The 21,002-nt window shown below is 39.5% G+C and overlaps 1 protein-coding gene across 4 annotated transcripts in view; it reads right to left on the reverse strand.

Annotated features, from left to right (window-relative positions):
• espn (espin) overlaps nt 1-12,454 on the reverse strand; it is a 47,464-nt gene extending 35,010 nt beyond the window's left edge. For all 4 annotated transcript variants that reach the window (XM_026153950.1, XM_026153949.1, XM_026153948.1 and 1 more), the window contains exons 1-2: nt 11,594-12,454; nt 8,555-8,748 (exon numbers count right to left, since the gene is read on the reverse strand). In XM_026153950.1, coding sequence (XP_026009735.1) covers nt 8,555-8,748; nt 11,594-11,893 — 494 coding nt within the window. In that variant the 5' untranslated portion in view covers nt 11,894-12,454. The remainder of the gene's footprint in view (nt 1-8,554; nt 8,749-11,593) is intronic.
• Nucleotides 12,455-21,002: the final 8,548 nt, after the last annotated feature.

Raw genomic sequence — 21,002 nt, forward strand, 5'->3', positions numbered from 1 at the left:
ATGAAAGACTTCTGCATAATAAGAAAAATAAAAACCAAATTGGTGATAATACAGACCTGTAAAACCCTGTTTCAATGTTATGCTTTAATGTATCATGAAAGAAAAATAATCTGGTTCATACCAGGTTCTAAATTGGTTTAAAACAACCGCTGCAGAGCAACAACATGTGATATTTGACGTTATTTGTGTAACAAAAAAAGTCCAAACTTCAGAAGCAGTGTGAGAAAAGCCAAGTACACCACATGATTCAGTAGCTTTTAGCAAAAGTGACATGAAGGGATGGTTTTCTGACATTGTTGTGAAGGAACTTTGCCCCACTCTTATTTACAGTATTGCTTTAGTTCATTGAGATTTGTGGGTATTTGATTGTATACAGCTCTCTTAAGGTCCCACCACCGTATTTCAGTCAGGTGTTAATGACTGACCAATACATTCTGTTGTAGATTTGCTGATTTTTCATTTTAAATTGTATTTCAATTGTCACAAAGGCAAAAAACGAAACAAAAAAAAATCTCTTTGTGGCAATTCTGACAAAAGATGGCAGTCTTTATACTGAAGAGAAGAAACCTGGCTGTGTCTGCTCCTTACAAGATGATGGGTGTGCACGTTATTTGCCAGCCAAAACATCAGTTTCGTCATGTGTGCACAGAGCACTCTATGAAAATAACCTGAAACAACACAAGCCTTATCTTTTTAAATCTTCATATGTAAGCAATGGTATTAATCTAAAAAACTGAAAGTGTAAGCTGTAGTTAACAATTAGCTGGGACAGGAAAAGATACACTTGTCAGCATCAACATGCAGCTATTTTGAGAACAGACAGCAGTGATGCACAGCCAGATCCTGCTCACCTTTATTACCCTTGGCTCCGCCTTCAATGCAAAACCTCATCTGATGCTTGTATCCCTTCTTGTCCCAGATCTTTATAGTCACAATGGGAGGTCAGAGAGTGAACAAACATATCTCCACTAAATCCTATAAGGTAGTGCTTTATTTGGACTCTGACAAATGAGCAAGGAGTCTCTTAAGAGGATTATCACTCCACTGGCTTTACCTGGCTTGCTTTGTGCTCGTCCAACAGTGCAAGTAGAAAAGACAAACTGAGTAGCCAGAGAGCAACAGAAGTTGAGTAAACTGAGAGGCAGAGCTTAAGTGGATGGTTGGTTCCTGCAGAGTCAAACACAAACCTGTCGTGCTTTCCCTTAAAAGGATTTGCCTCACTTAACGCCACATGTGAATGACAATCAGTCAGGTCCTATTCTGAGACAGGAAGAGTATATGCTAAGGAATAACTTAACCTTTGAAGATCAAAAAAAGGAGGGCCTATTGGGTGACTGAGAAAAAAGCTCCAAGCAGAAAAAGTACATACTAAATATTTCAAAATAAGAAGGGGAAGTAATCTGCATTCCTGTCATCAGGAAATGGGCAGTCAAATTATTTATTCATGAGTGTAACAAAAGTGGGAACAATTTTATCTGCACACAGCCATCCATGTAGAAGAAAAGTTCTATTTATCATTAATCATAGCTGAAAATCTTGATGGTTACCAGGCTAACAAAGCACAGTCTCCCTTTGTCACAACTCTTCAAAGTGAATAGGCTTGAATTCTCTCTACCAAAGAAGTGGAGAACTGGTGTAGATTTCAAAGAGCTAAGAAAGTGCTTAGCCTTGTGTGACAACACAGCTAGCAAGTGGCACAAGGGACGCTACCTCGTCAGCCACTCATGTACACGGTAACAAAGACCAAGGTTGTCTTCATTACTAGTAAAGTAATTGATGTCACACTAATGGCCTTCTTGCTTGATAAAAGCTTGTTACCTGCTCAGTGGTTTTTCCCATCTGAATAATGAAAAATATCATATGATTTATTTAGCTTCCCAACCTGTGAGTTCTTTGTATGAAATTGTATGTTTTTACATATTTCACAATGGAAATCGGATGGCACAATACTTAGCTCTAATCTGCACCTTTTCTATATACAGTAATTGACAGCACAGCCACAAAGGTATAACTGAAACAGCGATATAAACCAGCGGGAACATACAGGGATGTCTGATGTGGTTCTACATATAAGCAACACTTCTGGCTTACATCTCTAACTGATACTGTGCATGATGAAAACTGAATAAAATATACTTTGTTTGGCTTCGTAACCAAACATTATTCATGTTGAAATCTGTGAAAGTATTTATTGATTCACTTTAAGAAACACACTGCACAGATGTTATCCTGATGGCAGGTGTGCTACCTACTTGATAAAGAAAGAAGTCTGACAAAGAAAGCTGTGGCTCAGTTGCCCACTAATCTGAAGGTTTGATCTCCAACTGCAGTCTGTGAGATGACGTGACACTGGGTACCTGATTTGTTTTTATCATCTGTGAATGAGAAAGTGAGTGTGGGCTGTAATTTAAGCACTTTGAGCGGTCACTAAGACTAGAAAAGCACTACAAAAATGCAGCCTGTTTACATTACTGCCCCTCAGTTTAAACCTGTTTTTATTAAAGAGAGCAGAAAGTGGGTCTACTCAACATGTACCAAGACGTTATTAAGAAGATTTAAAAAAAAAAAAGTGCAGCTAAGCCACAGGCTGACTAAAAAACTCCACTGGCCTGTTTACCCTTTACTTTCCGTGTATCTGATCACGAATTCAAACAACATTATATATAAACAAGTCAGAGACAGAATAAACACCAGTTTTGAGCTGCTACACCTGTTGGACTATAACAAATATGTTTTTCAGAGAAAAATGAGAGAGCGTACACATCTTTAGAAAACACACTTAATGTTCAATAATCTTATTAAGTACTATGGTCTAAATAAATGTTTAAACTAGCTATAATGTTCTGTCTTTTCTTATGTTTTTCAGCAGGGAGGTTTTCCCGTGCTCTTGATGCTCAGATCAGAGACATGAGCGACACCCGACCCAACACAAGGTTACTTCTTGGAGGGAGAGGACATGCTTTGTTAATAGAAATGGGTTTACATTCTGGATTTCGCTAACCATTTCAGTCATAACCACTCCTGTTTCAGCAACTGCTACGCAACAAATCTGTGAAAAGCAAGAAATGAACAAGCTGATTTGATGAAAGTAATCAAATATTTGATGCTTGTTCCTTCTGCATGTTTCCAGAGGAGGTTAAGGCGGCCACTTTTCTGGATTATCTTAATGCAGAAGTGCAACCTTTTCGACTGCATGAAGAAACTGTGGCACGACCAAAGATCTTAAGCTGCACTAATAGATTGCATAACCTGTCTGTAGCCTCTCACGCTCACTCCCTCCTTCACCATCTTACATTCATTCACTCTTTTGTGTACTGAGGCTATCAGCAGAGACACAGCCCAGGAGGGTTTTCGTTTTGGTTTACTGGGACGTGGGTGGGGGTGAACTACCAATTTAGATGTGTATTTGAAACCCAACAGACACCCTGGAAGTAAAGACACTAATGCGTCCCGGTCTGATTGCGCACCCAAACAATGATGTTTGTTACCATTCAAAGGGGTGTGTTCTTGCTTTCATGAGTTCATGCGTATCAAGCTGATTTTTTTTTAAAGATTTAAGCTAAATGTTTTATTTATACGGATGAATAACCAAAAACACACTATTTATCAAACCATATCCACATCGGTCGGTTGCTGATAATTTGTCTTTTGGGGGATACTACAGACAACTGATGAACAGTATTTTGTAGTTTGCAACTGGCGTTAGGCCCTGAAACTACCAAATGACCTCCATAAATAATGATGACGATTTTAAAAAAGAAATTCCAAATTTGGATTCATAAGACGTGTTGTCACTAATTTGCAGTCTAGTTCTTGTGTAATATGCCATACCTCAGCCTTTTCTCCCTGTTTGCCTTCCTTAAGAACAGCTTATTGGCAGCCACAGAGACCATTTCTGATGAGGGTTTAGTGGACAGTAGATGGATTAACTGAAGGTCCCTGTGTCAGTTCCTTAAACTACTTCCTGTTCATCAGGGATATGATTTTTAGTTTCTGTTCATCAGTTGTATGTAGTTTTTAAGGCCTGGCACTTCTTCTTATGTCTTTCACTTGTCTGGTTTCCTCAAATTTTTTCAGGACTTGTTGCATTTTCAGTTAAAAGCTCTTTGAGAATTGCCTTTCTGGTGCAGAAATACTAATTTATCCCTGTCAAACTGTGTTACGTTTGTTATTTTTCATAGATTCAACTAGAAATAGGAACAAATAATGTGACAGGAAACTACTAACAAAGTGCTTAAAGATACAATTAAAAACTGCTCCTTTGCTAAGTTGTTTGTTATGTGTAGACACAAAAATGGTTCATCTCTTGAGTTATGTACAGCTTTGATACTTGAATGATTCATTTTTCAGTGTTAAGTGTCTTACAAAACAAAAAAGCAGCCAATCTCCAAAGTAAAAATAAAGGTTGCTCAGAAAGCCTCAAAGACTATTGCTTGCAACTCCTTGGAGGCAAAGTACCAAGAAATGAGGTGTAGCTCAAGACTACTAAGTATAGGGGGAAATACTCTATGAGGTCTTGTATAAACATATTCACTCTTTTGATGATGTATAAGGAGTTCTTTCCTAAACCTTAAACCCATTGGTTTATACTGATGAACAATGCTGTGAGAGTAAAAAGTCCTGGTGATTTTTTGCCTCTTAAAACTCATTAATACAAATTTGTAGCTTGTAATAAACCCCGAAACGACCATTTTATCTCTCGGCTGCAAAATTGCAATCTAAACAATGCCCGAGGCTACTGCTTAGAGAGCAGCTTGTCTTTTCAGATGGATTTGTTTTCCTCATTATCTTATCACCAGTTGGAGCTACTGTGTGTCACCATGGTGATGGTGGTAAACAGCAACAGTGGGAGGGGTGGTGGAGAAGAGTGAATGAAGCCCAGCTATCGGGGAGCTAACATGTCCATGAGACTCATTAAAATTTCAGATGGTATGCGTCCATCTGGGGTGCAAACACACAATATTGAAGGGTCAATGCACAAGGCTCATGCTTGTCATTTTAAGTCAGTCTAGTTCTAGAAAAGAGTTTGGGTTAAAGACTGAGCCATTATTTCATTTCTGTTTCTTTATGGTAGCAGTATGTAATTCTTACTGATAGTTGTTCAGATACAAGCACAAAGAATATCCTTTCACTGAGCAGTTAATGTTTTCTGTTTTATAACTTTTATAGTATGTCAAGTAATAATAGAGCTAGTGATGGCTACAGCAATAAACAAACCAAACAACAGCCACGTGATTGAGCACCTAATCCATGCATGTGGCTCTGGGACATGTTAACTAACAGCCGTACGTGTTAGCTAAATGCATCTGACATGAGTGCTAAGGCAAACTTTGATTGTAAAATGACGACTGGTTTCTTTAAAAGAAGAAGAGGTAGAAAGTAGAAGAGGTAGAAACTATATATCTATATCTATATATCTATATATATATATCTATAAAAAAAAAACACCCAGCACGCCCCTGCGGGCGGTTTATCCTTCAAGCTCGGGTCCTCTACCAGAGGCCTGGGAGCTTGAGGGTCCTGCGCAGTATCTTAGCTGTTCCCAGGACTGCGCTCTTCTGGACAGAGATCTCCGATGTTATTCCCGGGATCTGCTGGAGCCACTCGCCTAGCTTGGGAGTCACCGCACCTAGTGCTCCGATTACCACGGGGACCACCGTTACCTTCACCCTCCACATCCTCTCGAGCTCTTCTCTGAGCCCTTGGTATTTCTCCAGCTTCTCGTGTTCCTTCTTCCTGATATTGCTGTCATTCGGAACCTTCCAGGTTATACTCGGCACAGATGTTCCTGTACACTATGCCGGCCACTTGGTTATGGCGTTCCATGTATGCCTTGCCTGGTAGCATGTTGCACCCTGCTGTTATGTGCTGGATTGTCTCTGGGGCATCTTTACACAGCCTGCACCTGGGGTCTTGCCTGGTGTGATAGACCCCAGCCTCTATGGATCTTGTGCTCAGAGCTTGTTCTTGTGCTGCCATGATTAGTGCCTCTGTGCTGTCTTTCAGTCCAGCTTTGTCCAGCCACTGGTAGGATTTCTGGATATCAGCCACCTCCTCTATCTGCCGGTGGTACATACCGTGCAGGGGCCTGTCCTTCCATGATGGTTCCTCGTCTCCCTCCTCTTTCTTGGGTTTCTGCTGCCTGAGGTATTCACTGAGCACTCGGTCAGTTGGGGCCATCTTCCCAATGTATTCTTGGATGTTCGTTGTCTCATCCTGGACTGTGGTGCTGACACTCACCAGTCCCCGGCCCCCTTCCTTCCGCTTAGCGTACAGCCTCAGGGTGCTGGACTTGGGGTGAAACCCTCCATGCATGGTAAGGAGCTTTCTTGTCTTTATGTCAGTGGCTTCTATCTCCTCCTTTGGCCAGCCTATTACCCCAGCAGGGTACCTGATCACGGGCAGGGCGTACGTGTTGATGGCCCGGATCTTGTTCTTACCATTCAGCTGACTCCTCAGGACTTGCCTGACCCTCTGCAGGTACTTGGTGGTTGCAGCTTTTCTAGCGGCCTCTTCATGGTTCCCATTCGCCTGCGGGATCCCCAGGTACTTGTAACTGTCCTCTATGTCTGCAATGTTGCCTTCTGGTAGTTCAATCCCCTCAGTTCTGACTACCTTCCCTCTCTTTGTTACCATCCGACTACACTTCTCCAGTCCGAACGACATTCCAATGTCATTGCTGTATAGCCTGGTAGTGTGGATCAGTGAATTGATGTCTCGTTCACTCTTGGCATACAGCCTGATGTCATCCATGCACAGGAGGTGGCTGACAACTGCTCCGTTCCGTAGTCGGTATCCGTAGCCAGTCTTGTTAATGATCTCACTGAGGGGGTTCAGGCCTATGCAGAACAGCAGTGGGGACAGAGCATCTCCTTGGTAGATCCTGCACTTGATGGTGACTTGTGCTATGGGCTTGGAGTTGGCCTCTAGTGTTGTACGCCACATCCCCATTGAGTTCCTGATGAAGGCTCTTAGGGTCCCATTGATCTTGTACAATTCTAGGCATTCCAGTATCCAGCTGTGGGGCATTGAGTCATAGGCCTTCTTGTAATCAATCCAGGCAGTGCACAGGTTGGTCAGTCTGGTCTTGCAGTCTCGGCTGACTGTTCTGTCCACCAGTAGCTGGTGTTTTGCGCCTCTGGTATTCTTGTCAATTCCTTTCTGTGTCCCGCTCATGATGTTAATGTTAATGCAGCACTACGGGCAATACCTATATATATATATAGGTGAGGGAGTCATTGGTTGAGTTCTTTGGTTGAGATATATATATATCTCAACATGTATAAAAGATTTTATCTGGTTTTGCTGCTGCAAAGAACTCAACCAATGACTCCCTCATCATGGCACTAATACAGTGGTTATGAGTATGAACAAATATTATCTCTGGCACAGATGGGTCTGACACTGCATTGATTAGGGTAACATTCATTAGGAGGCAATCACCCATGCACATATGCACACATATCTTACAATTACTGGTCAATTAACTGTTCTATAGGCTGGTGTTGCATTTAAAACCTGTAATGGTGCTGTCCATGTCTTACCTCAGTAGGACTTGTCTTGTTAAATAAAACAACATTTAAAATATTAATATAAGTTAATGCTAGTTACATATTCACAAATTTGCTGTTTTTCTTAGACTTCAGGTATTAGGAAATCCAATATTTAGGACTTTTGCACTGGTGTTGTTAATTGATTAATCAAGTAAATAACCTGATGATTAATTCATTATCAAAACACGTTTTTTCTTACAGTTTACCAATTTTTTTTTAAATATGTACAATATACAATATATACTTAAAATGCAGCTATACAGACCAATATCAGCATTATTACTTAATCAGCATTAATGATGCAGTAGTGTGCAGTATTTTGGGAAAGTTAAACCACCAAGAGTTTTTTTCCTTTGTTTTCAAAACAATATATGAGCATTTACATTGTAATAGGTAGCATTTAGTATCAGGTATCAAATTAAATCTTTAAGTTCAACTTACTTCACCCTAGTGCCAAGTTGTACTCTACAGACTACGAGTGAAAGTTGGTGTTTTCGGCTATTTCTGTAGCAGACTTAAACATTTTAAACCTCGGAAAAGAAATAAGAGTTGATGCGCTAACCTTAGTAAATCACAGTACTTCATTTGTCAGCGTCAGACTTTCTAAGTGGTCTTACTGAGTCTGAAACCTGAATCTGTGGAATTGATCTACTGTTACATATTTCAGAAACAACAGCCCTATGCATTAATTTTCTGTTTTATATTCTTAAACATTTGATTGGATATGCAGTTAAGAAAGTGGACTGCAATTTGTATACATATCGCAGTTCATATGCCCCCCCCCCCCAATTGAAATACAATATTATAGAATTTTTGTTGAGCATTTTAAAATGTAGGTGGTGGCACCCGACTTGCTTTTAGAGATTATGTTCTAAATAAAGAGCATCTGTAGTTGCTGCTCAAAACATCAACTGAAATCCTACAAGTTACCAAAATATATGACTATCAATCAACAGCAGGATAAAGATAAAATTGTGGAGACAATATCATGTTGGTCTTACTTTGGGCTGTGCCCCAATAACAGTCGGAGAGAGGGCAAGTCTCCCTTGGCAGCAGCATAGTGAACAGGCAGGGCACCTGTATTGGTGGGGGTCCCAGGGTCTACCTCACCATTCTTCAGCAGCCAATCGGTGATCTCATGGTGACTGAAGCGGGATGCGAGATGAAGAACAGTGGCACCAGAACTGTCCCTGGCCTGTAAAGCAAACAAATAAGGAACATGTTGAACTAGGGAGTCCTGTAATCCCTCCTTTTAAAATAACTGTGACCAACTGTCAGCCTGACTTTGCATTATAAAATGATGATTTGATAACTAATTTAATTTGAACTGGTTACTTGTTTTTCCAGAAAACAATAACCTCCAGAAAATAATTGATACCCATACTTTTTTCTAGCCACTTTTACTGGCTACAAAGTATATTGTACTGTTAATAATAATAATGGATTGCATTTATATAGCACTTTTCGAGACCTTCAAAGCACTTTACAATGCCACTATTCATTCACACACTGGTGGAGGCAAGCTACAATTGTTGCCATAGCTGCCCTGGGGCAGACTGACAGAAGCGAGGCTGCCATATGGCGCCATCGGCCCCTCTGGCCATCACCAGTAGGCGGTTGGTGAAGTGTCTTGCCCAAGGACACAACGACCAAGACTGTCAGAGCCGGGGCTCGAACCGGCAACCTTCCGATCACAAGACAAACTGCCAGCTCTTGAGCCACGATCACCCTGTTCACTGTTACGGGAAGGGGAATCAATTTTTATTTTCTGAAATAAGTAAAAAAACCTTCATAACTTACCACAGTAGCAAGAATATAAAGCACAGAATTTATCTCAGTGCTATAAAACAATTAGCTTTAACAAGAGGCAGACTAATAGCTAACACAGAAAACCTAAAAGACCAAACTTGTGTGATCCTTGAACAGACATGTCATCTGTTAACATCTTACTAACACAGATGCTTAGGTCTGAGGTAGTGCACTGCTACAGACTAATGGTGTTAGCATCAAATAGACTCATGATCACAGTTTCGTAACACAAACAAGAAAAAAAGAAAACAAAGGTGAAAGCAAGCATTAAGCACTCAAATGTACTGAGAGTTTTGACTACATACCAGCCATGTTACCACTTCATCTGTGGGCACTCTTTGTCACTTGAAGATGGAATGCTTATGACTGTTCTTCACGTGGATAACTTAATACTGCAGGGTTGTAGGACTGTGTTGTACTCATAATAACATAATATGAATTTGTCACTTTGTCAGTTTCACTTTTACCTCTGCTCAAGAAGGTGAAGATAAATGAGACCCATGTGGGTGAGTCAAAGCAAAGCTCCTCCTCCTCATTATCATATTGGTTACATAGGTAAACTCTAAATCTGAATTTCCTTTTAAGGGCACAAATGATGCACATCTGTGTATCTTTCTGGAATATGCTGGAATATGCAGTATACTACAAATAAATATATACAAGAATAACTTTTATGTGTTTATACATTTAAGTGTTGTAAATTGGGGCCACGCTAAACTGTAAAACTGTATCTTGATATCTGTATTTCATGAGAAATTATACATAAGGCAAAGTTCAGCTTCAATTTGAAAAGACTTATATCAACATAGAATAACCTTTACAAGGTGTCCATATTTTGGGATTTAAATAGTAAAAGGCAAATCAATTTAAGAATCATCTGAGATTCAAATAAAGCGAAAATATGCCCTAAGATCATTCTCGAGTGGATTTTGCACATCCTCACAAGTTTTCTGTTTTCATTTTTTTTTTAATAATAGAGGTCTAATTTTTATTTTTGCAAGGCATCTTTGATACCTCTTTGATAGAGTTGTGCTTTTTGAGTCTCATCGTTTCGTGGGTCCAGTGGTTTCTTTAGTGACACTGTCAACACTTTACTCTTAATATCAGCAGACAACTCCTGAGTCTAAATGTCAACTCACTAGTTGCCACCAGTTCTTATGTGCATGAGCACTAAAAAGACACACAGCTGCCCAAGAAATGTGTTAAGAGGGATAGAAAATTCCTCAAACAGGCCTTTGAGTATTGATGTAAACCTCCACAAATTAAAGCTGAGAGATTTAATGTATTACCTAATAAAACAAGAAACCCACTGAATACTTATGGTATGGATTATGTTATTGTGTTGGAGCATTTACTATGACTCCTTCCCAGGTGAAAAAACGCATTGTGCACAAATAGGAACAATAAAAGGTCGAAAAGGTTAATAAGATTTATTTCATCATGTGAAACTTCAACCACAATCCTTACAGCACCAAACACCACCCCTCATTATAATATCAAACTACACTGTCATTATGTGTTTCTTTTTGTGCCTTTTGTGAGTCACTGTTTTTATTGTACAGGAGATATTGGATTTGCAAATCCAGTTTTGCATACTTTATTACCATAGAAACATGACATAACACTGAAAACCAGGTTTTTAGCCTTAAATTAAAATTTTTTTTAAAAAAAGTATACTTTTCTGTGTACTTACTTTACTTCTGGTATTTAATGTAATTTCTTTCATACCTACAACAGTGTTTGAATTTGTTGCATTTCACTGTCTTACCAAAACAATATGAAAACAACTTTCAGGGCCTTGTGAAAGAGGAAGGTCCCTTTTTGAAAAAGACCAGTGGGTTTTTAAACCTTCTGCTTTTATAGTCAAAACCTTAAAGATTACAAGAGAATTAACAACATCATCAGGACATTTAGAGCACACCAAATGGACTTGGGAGCAAAATACCTGACAGTGACACAAAACAACCCGCAAACCCCACAGAAAGTTATGTTAAAATAAAAGCTTAAAGACTTTATTCCTAAGGAGAAGGATTTTAATGTGTATGTTAGGAAAAACGTGTAGGTTTAAGGCACTAAAATAGATATAATGTGCTTTAAGGAGGAGAGCTGATTCAAATGGGGGTTGGAGTAGGCTCCACAGATGAGAAATGACAGCCAAGTCGGATGAAGCAGAGTTAGGCTACTGTCTGCTACACTTTTAGACCGATCCAGCTACAACTGTAGTAACTCACCTCTGGCCGACATCCACCTTGGGTCAGTAGCCACTGTAGGCATGCCAGGTTGCCTGTTGCTGCTGCGTCGTGCGCCGCGCTTGCCCCGTTATTTGCCACACAATCGCCCGGCAGCCCTGCCTCCTCCACCAAAAACCGCAGGCAGGCTAACTTCCCCGCCCGGGCTGCGTGGTGGACGGGCGAAGCTCCCAGCGCATCCTTGACGTCGCTGGTCAGCGCATTTGCCGCTAATTGCACTTTTAAAGTCTGCATGTCCCCCTGCCTTGCGGCCAGCAGGGTCTTGTCACCCTCCACCACCATGACTGCTGCAGATTGCGCGACTCCTTCCTTCCTTTGGTTGCCTCCGTTGACCCGATCACCGTGCAGATAGTGCGGATAGGGTCAGAGTTGTATTTATAAATGAGTGGATCATGTCAGTAGCCGGGTTAATTTTGGGGTGGGGTGTTGGTGGGAGAGACGCTTGGTTATCGCTCCATGGGTCTTCCCAAAGCGCTGTTCAAATGAAAGATCCCTTTATCGTTCATAAGTTTTTGTTTTCCAGGCAGTGCAATATTTACATGCTGAAATAAAACTTCATACCCGACTGACAAACGAACCTCTTTCTTAGGCTTTGTCTGGCCCGACGTTGTAGCTCAGTAGGTTATCCGCTGTCTGTCTCCAGTAGCATCCACCTGTTGCACAAGTTGTGTTCTGGGTTACCAGACGGTCTAAACTATATTTCCCCCCCAAATTAGTTTATTAACCTTTTTTTGCTGTTGAATAACTAACGCGTATCATGCGCCCCAGGGAATATTCCGCTGTGTTTTTCTTCCTATAGCAGATGGCGACATGGGACTCAGCGCCTGTTAAATAATCCATCAGGGGGAGGATCACTGAGCCTGTTACAGGTTGCTGCTTTCTGGAAATCGGCTCAGAAATTAAAGGAGCAGTACGTACATGCTACTTACAACTCTGGATATACATTAATTATGCTGCTGGGGTGAAGGTGCTCGTCGCTGCCAGTCAAGATAGACTCACAAGGAAACATTAATTCAGCAATGAACTTTTTGAACACACCCCAGATCCTGTTTGCAAACAGCATTAATATTACATGTAGCAGTGAAATCAGCATCACAGGATCCGAGCACTTTTGCACACTACAGAGGTCCATCTAGTGGCATTTCAGGGGAGTGTAACCCCCCCCCCCCCCCCCAAAAAAAACCCCCAAAACAAAACAAAAAAAATAAATATAACTATATTGATTGTTATTATAGACCGCATGTTAATACGTCAATTGGAAATAGTTATACATCTTAAATGATGCCAGATTAAAAGATGAACAAGTTATTTCTGAGGAATAAAAACTTGATGTTGAAACCGGATAAATCATGAGAAGTAGTCCTGCCCAATGATCGTTTATGCATTTTAGTGCATTTACGCCAGTGGTGTGTGTTTCATTGTTTGGGTGCCAGACATGAAATAAAATAGCTTAAATTAACATTCCCTTAATCAACCACAACAAAATGCTGCTTGCAAGCTATCCAACAGCAAGATAAGGCACAGATGCAGGACTCTTAAAAAAAAAAGTTTCATCTTTTACATTTGGAGAAAGTAAATATTCATAGTGCAAGATTGCAAAAGCAGTTTTATGATTTTTTTTTTTTTTTTTTTTGCATTACATATAAGACAGCAAATTGGTCTTCCAGCGATACTGAAGTCCAACCTATGTGCACTTTATGGAGAAAACCCACTGAGCCTTTGAATTCATGTGTTCAGTGTCTAATCAAGCACCTTGCCGCACTCTGACTTTGCAAATATTTGTGAAACAATGGGGCTTTCTGGAGCACGATTAGTGACAGGATGCCATTGAAATGTCTTGATGTTTCCCCCTATGATGTTCCACGATCAACTAATTGTAAGTGGTTTTGCTGAAAATTTGACCGAACTTCAGCAACTAAGACAAAGTTTCAGACCAAGTAAAGTTATGGAGCAGGGTCGCCGAGTACTGAGGCGCACATTGAGTAAAAGTCTCCAAAGCTCTAACCCAATAACTGCAGGGCTGCGAACCTTCTCCGGCATGGGCTGAGCAGCTCCTGTAGGTGTAATGTATAGATGTTCAGTACTCTTGTCCATATAGTGCAAAAGCTACCTACTTTAAACGTTTAGCAGCTATACCTGCGGAAGGTATAGAAGTACATGTTGGTGAGCATTATCTTCTATGTGGCCTTACTGACAGTTTTAACAAAAGTTTCAAAGGTCAAGTTTCAATGCAAATGATGCTGATAGGCTGTCTGTATTTTCATGAACATATTGCAAAGAACTGTAATACATTTCACCACCAAACGGTGGCAGGAAAGCCTCGTATTCTGCAGCTTATCTCCACCTGGAACAGGTGATGATACCTCAAGTTATTTGAAAAATGACAAATTTAAATAAGCTTGCACACCGGAAGAGTCAGATAACATGTCTTAAAAACGACAAATTTGAAAGTCTTCATTTTTATCTAAAAAAAATAAGCAAAACTCAGCAATATGCTCCCCTAACTGCTTTGTAAACATACAGTCTTGGTATACACTGCCGGATTTAAACAAGACTATTCTATAGTTACAGCATAAGACTAGGGTATTTAAATGATTAGATGTGGGGCAAATTTTGAAAAATAATGAAGCTTCACACCAGGTTAACTTTCTGCCAGACTAACTCGATTGGTTTTTCCGCTCAGCCAATTTCTGCAGTATGCGGGTAGATTCACTCCTGAGTATTTGGGGGAGGTGGTGGCGGGGGGCGGGGTATGAGCGAGTCTCGTGCTCGGCGCGTGCCTCTTCCGCCCATCTGTCTCACAGGTCCAACTGTCATGGACACCGCGCGCCAATTTGAGGGAGGAGGGGGGAATTCCCACGAGCGTGCTAACTACAATTCCCCAGAGGAAATGGACAGTAATAGCTCTCAAAAAGGCTGGAGATAAACGAGGGGGGAGGAGAGGTCATTTAACCTAGAAGATTTTTTAGCTCAGTCTAAAGTACATATATGTGGAACAAGTCCGTTAGCTCGGAAGCAAAGCACATTGTGGTCGTTTTATGGGCACTATTAAATCTTCGCACATTTCCATACGCTAGCACTGTTTGTTTATTTTCAGACACACTGCCCTGACTCGCAGGAAAAAATGACCTTCAACTGAATATAACCTCAGCTGAATCTGAATAAAGTTTATTTTTTATTTATCACGAGACCCACAATTTCAAAAACTGTCGACCTTTTTATAGTAGAGTATTCAACTTCCAGCTACTCACTAAAATCGGATTGTCCGTTTATTAAATACGGTATAGATTATTTGACTGCCACACTAATCCCATCTCCTTGTTTTGGGCTTATTATTTCCCACTTTGGTATGTGGACTCTAGACGTGAAAGACGGGGTACTTTTGTGCTGCAGCTGTAGCTTTTGATGATCGGTCTAACACAGGGTTTAATCAAGTGTAGGAAATTGTGGAGTCTTTTCCCAGACTGTTAAAAGACATTCCAACAACCTCAACCAGTGAGGAGCCAAATCCCCATTGAACTGGAAAGAAGCTGCCAACGGTTTCCCCCTCCTTCAGAGCCTGGGAAAGCTGGGATATTTCTTGCACGCGTCAGAAGTGCGACAGTTATTCAAATTGGACTCGATTATTTAGAGCGTGGGCCCCATCTAACCTATTGTGTGTTCACATCTGCTGCCGCGCGGGAACATTTAAATGAGATATTCTCTACCAAGTTCAAACCAACCTCTTGTAACCCAACAACTGTAAAATTCAGTATTTCTGACACAATAAGATCCCAAAATAACCTAGACGTGAGAGTTGACTGTGGTCAATGACTGCCACAAATAGTACACTTGTTTTTTTGTTTTTTGTTTTTTATTAAAAAAGAGGGAGAATCCTCAATAAATACTGGAAATTGTAACTTTAGCTTGACCATTTTAACCTACTGACGATAAATGCGTTATCATCTTTATTAAAGCCACCATATATTCATTCAGTTTCCAGTCTCAGTTTATCGTGTGAGGAGGCACAGTTTTGAAAACCCGTTTCTAGGCTATATGCCAGAGTAATAGCTCCCTGTCCAGCCTGCTGGTCGGCGCGTGCCACAGAGGAATTGCTTTGGATTGGGTAAACTCGGGCGCGTGCAGGGAAGGTTCCTCCGGTGTGCAGCAGGGCATACTCAACCATAAACACAGGTGTGTCTTTATCATCATCGTGTCAAATCTAAAATTCCCAAACAAACAACGTAATTATGTAATATTAAAAAAAAACCCACGAAAGGACTGTGGTAAGATTACTGATCATAAAAAAGACACCAGACACCAAAAATAAACTTTATTTGCTGAAAGAAGACCAACACACAAAGCGAGGAAAATACTTTATTCTTTTCCATTCTCCCATCCCCAAATGCCTTCTTTCTTTCTTTCTTTCTTTCTTTCTTTCTTTCTTTCTTTCTTTCTTTCTGTCTTTCTTTCTTTCTTTCTTTCTTTCTTTCTTTCTTTTCGGTTTGACTGGCATATTCTTGAAATTGATACAATGCATAGATTGAATTACTATTGTAATGCGGAATAGAGCATACTCCAGATATTTAAATGAACAACAACCCTTTTGTATTTGTAGCTGCACGTTTTTTGTATAGGCCTAATAAAAAATTCAGTTTTCTGCAGCTTAAGTCGGTATGACAACATATATTTAGAAAATATGAACATTTGTGCTCTAAAGACATAAAGTATGTAATTCTTCTATAATGTTCCTATTTTTTAATCTAAATATGAGTGCACCTACAGTTTGAACATATATAAATGAGTTTTTACTTTTTAACATCTGCGGTTGAGCGCAGATTTTGTGTAAAATTATACCCTTTTCCTCTCAGACTAATAAACTCCAGGCTTGTAACACCCTAAAAGATAATCTGCATTTTTTTATTATAGTAATAGTTATTGAATAATTTGCATTATTACAGTATGATACCTGAAACAATGCACTTTTAGAAATATTAAGCATACGGCATTATTGACAAGTCCTACCATCATATTGCTAAAGTTTCTTTCTTTAAACTTCCTTTACTGTTGTTCTCACAGCCTTTGAGACAAAACGTAGACGTCTTGTGCCCCCTTGAACTTACCCTGCAGCCGTGATGTCTGCTCCACAGCGACCCAGTCATCCGTGAGCTGCAGTGAGAATATCTGCGGTCAGAGTTTCTCACACTCAGGGTCATTAGTGCCGGACAGAAACAGGACAACTAATTTGACAAGACAGGCGTTTTAACGATGCAACACCTGCAGCAAAAAAATTCAAAAAGGCCTTGGCAGCACTCTGATGCTCTAGTGAGTCGAATAAAAAGACAAGCTTATTTTCAAAGTTAAGCTCAGCTATATTATTCTGCTGCAGATAAACATAATTGGACTAACTCAAAAGATGGACTCCCAGTGTTCCCTTTGTAAGCATTGTTAAAGATAATGTACAATACTGTAAAACCCCATGGTCACGTGTTATAGCAGTTTTAGTTATAGGTGTCATATCACTACAGCGCAAACAACATAGTCTACTTCAAATTGTGACACCAAATATCTCAAATATATACATCCATTAAAATAAAAGAACAGCAGGCAAATGTTATTATAAATAGCTAAACTCTCCTACAAAAAGCAACACTACTACACTGTATCTAACTTTTATCTATATATTTTGTAATCAGAAAGGGTATGATGCCGTTTAAATTAAAAGTGAAAAACATACCACGTGTGACACGCCGATCCTGTGCTCGTGGATCAAGTCCCGTGTAGTCAGTCTGATGGCTAAGGTTGTATTGAGCGCCCTTTTAGAACACGAGATTTGGAGGCTCAGTGACAGAGACGCTTCTGTCTGTGGGCGGGCACCCCTGCAGACCACGCCCACTCACTGGTTGAAGGACTGTGCAGGAACTTATAATAGTACAGAAAAATAATATAAAATAAAATGAAATGAAATAAAAATAGAAAACAGCAACAAGATTAAATGTTTTAAAGCTCTCTGAAGTTGAACCCAGTTTGGTTTTAATGTTCTGCGCTGGACTACGAGCTAAAGTCTCATCAGTTTGACTATAAGGGCAGCATTTCAATTGTGTACTAATTTGCTTTTTCATTCTGAAAATAAAGACACGCAGAAGAATCGTTTCTAGCGTTTTCGCCTTTTGTTGTTATTTTTTAAGCTATTTTTTCTGGTTTATTATTTTCTGCGGAAATTATAAATGGCAAATCAAATAAAGACTTTAAAGAACATAAAGAAACCCCTCGTAAAGACCACTTCTCTATTTTGGGAACTGCTGTAGTAAAAATGTTTTTTTTTTTCTACGTTTTTTCTCGTGATTAACTGCCCACTTCTAGATTTCCCTTTGGGCAGCTCTTAATGGCCCCTGTGTCTGTGTAACTTCAAAAATAATGTATCGAAGCAGGAAGCCATCTGGTGCCTTTGTTCTCTTGGCTCGTGCTGTTCTCGTGCCCCTGATACGGCTGCACAATGGATTCCCTCAATCAGAAATCCAATATTCAAAAACCCCGCCACCACGCCGCATGTCCTGCCTGTCCAATGCCTGCCTCGAAGCTGCTGGCGTTTCTTATCCACACTATACTTCACTATTTACTAAAGAATTAAGAAAGACACAGTCTTTAAGTTACAGCTAGGTCTTCTATATACTATAGGACATACATATGACATGTCACTGACGCACAATCGCGTTTTTGTGTGCTGGTGCATTGAAGTGAGAGAAAGAAAAGTGTGTCAGAGCTGGAAACGTCAGCTATTGGCGGAGAAGCCAATGAGACGCTGTAAGTTTACCTATGTCAACTTTGAAGAGCAAAACAAATGTGCGTCACCAGATGTGTGCTTGGAGCTTGGCTTTTGGCTTTGTTAGGCTTCTTTGGATATTCAAATCCTGTCTGAGCCATCCATTTGGTTTGGGCAATGCGCAATTACACGAAAATATCTCCCCGCCTCTGAAACGAAAGACGCTAGGCTTGCTGTTTGGCACTGCAATAGATTTCATTTTAAAGAGGGCACAGCTAAATAATAATAATAAAATAAATTAATAAATAAGTCGTTACAGTTAATAAATCGACATTAACTACTGCCTCAATGCAATCATAGCTGCTCTTTCATTCAGTTGGTTTATTTATATTTCATCCTTTTGTCTTTTGTCAGGAGTGAAGCAACATAACATTATGGACTTATTCTTATGTGCAAACACAGTTTTAACCATGATTCCATTGTGTAAAAAAATAATACATTCTGTGCACTGATAACAGTGGCAACAGCAATAAAATAACGCTCATAGCATAATATTTGACTAGAAAATAGCTCAAATGATTTATTGTCATGTTTAATTGTAGATTTTGATATTCACAGTTAACATCTGAAATAAATAAAGAGCCAATATAACAGTTTGATGGGGCTGATTTCTTATTATTTGATAGTGGTGTTTTAATTAGACAGGTTAGTTTAAGTTCAAATAAAAATATAAGAATATCCACCTTTTGTCTCCTATAGCACGTGACCTGGGGGGACGCTCAGGGGACAGATTCAGTGACGTCAAATGGTCGTCGTGCATGGTAAAAAAAAAAAAAAAAAAGTTTGGATTTTCCCCAATCCGCAGATGCCTTATGAAAACGGCGTTGGTTTAAGCGTGGGGAGCTTTTTGGCACATTGTAATACGTGTTTGTTTGCGTCCCCAGATGATAAAATGTGACATCAGTGCTTTGACGACATGTATAAAAATAACGCTGGTGCTATGTAAAAACATTAGCATACGCACATTACGCGCACTGTCCCCACATCTGATGCTAAAAAAGCGTCATTTCTTTTATTACACAAACAAAGCTGTTTACTATTTGTGGAGGGACACACAGACCGATTAACAAAGTGAAATGAGACTTTAGTATACTCTAATATAATCTAATAATGATCTTAGTATAATTTCCTTTTCTGTTTGTGTCTGCTTTGAAGATGAAATAGGGGCAAGGAAGTTCGGATGGTTTATGTATTTGATGATCTGAAACATGTGATATATGCAAAAATAATAAAATAAATAAATTAAAGAAAATGCTTTTTCCACACACAAAGAGCAATGTGTTATGGATTGTCAGGTCTGGATTGATGAATGCACAGACAGAATCAGACACCAAACCATAGCTTTAACCTGTCAAATGTTTTTATTTTACACATTTCAGCAATGTGGACATTAGCAGTATCAGAAAAAGTACCAAAAAAAAGGATACCCTTGCAACATCTCAAAGTTGTTGAATCTCACGTCCTGGTCTGCTCTGTTCTTTGGAGATCAGTGACCATGTTGCTGTCTTGCTGTCTACCATGTTGTTGAACTAAAAAAAAAAGACACAAGATTCCTTCCAGGAATTGGTTTTGGTTTTGGGAGATGCCTCTTTTGATTTATACCCAGGATGCCATTTCTTAGAAATCGATGCAGCGTGTACTATACAGACACGTTAGGATGTCAGATATTTTCTAAATGTAATTATTTTGCAGTCTTTTCATCTACACCACTTGAGAGAGAGACCCAGGCACACTATGTCTAGGAGATTTTACACTAAACCAGCCATCAAGGGGAGACTGTTGGATTTCTCATTTTTGTAAAGTCTTGACTTTACTTTGTCAGCTTCTCAAAGATTACATACTGTATATTCTCCCAAGACCCCAGAATTCATTCTTCTCCTCTATGAAGGACATGAGTCTGAAACTTCTACATCAAATAGAATTTATGCAATATATCTTAGTCCTACTGTAGAGTCACTAGGACATCTTGGGCTTTGTATTGATGCCACATTTGTGGGGGTTGGGCAAACAGAGCCCTTTCTTTTCAAAATGACAGGCATTACTGTGTCCACATTTTATGGCCAAGGAAGCCCAAGTGATACAATATTAAGATTCTATCGGTAAAACTCAAATTGTTTCTTGAATATCATATTTTTTTATCTTCGATTTGATAGGATTTCAAAAATTTGCAGTAAAGTGAGACTTTAAAATAAAGCTTTTATTCAGTGTTCCACGTATTAGACGAGAGGACTTATGAACTCCAATTCAATTCAATTCAATTCAATTCAATTCAATTCAATTCAATTCAATTCAATTCAATTCAATTTCATTTATATAGCACCAAATTAAAACAATGGTTGCTTCAAGGTGCTTTATATTGTGTGGTAAAGACCCTACAATGATACAGAGAAAAAGAAATACAGAGAAAACTCAACTATCAGATGAACCCCTATGAAAAAGCACTTGGTGACACTGGGAAGGAAAAACACCTTTTTAACAAGAAGAAACCTCCAGGCTCAAGGAGGGGCGGTTTGATACAATTAAGAACATTTTCTCTCCTGATATTCCTCATGTACCAGTCTATACTAAATCTGTAATGACTTTTTAAAT

This window comes from Astatotilapia calliptera, chromosome 20 (assembly GCF_900246225.1).
Source record: "Astatotilapia calliptera chromosome 20, fAstCal1.2, whole genome shotgun sequence".
NCBI lineage: Eukaryota > Metazoa > Chordata > Actinopteri > Cichliformes > Cichlidae > Astatotilapia > Astatotilapia calliptera.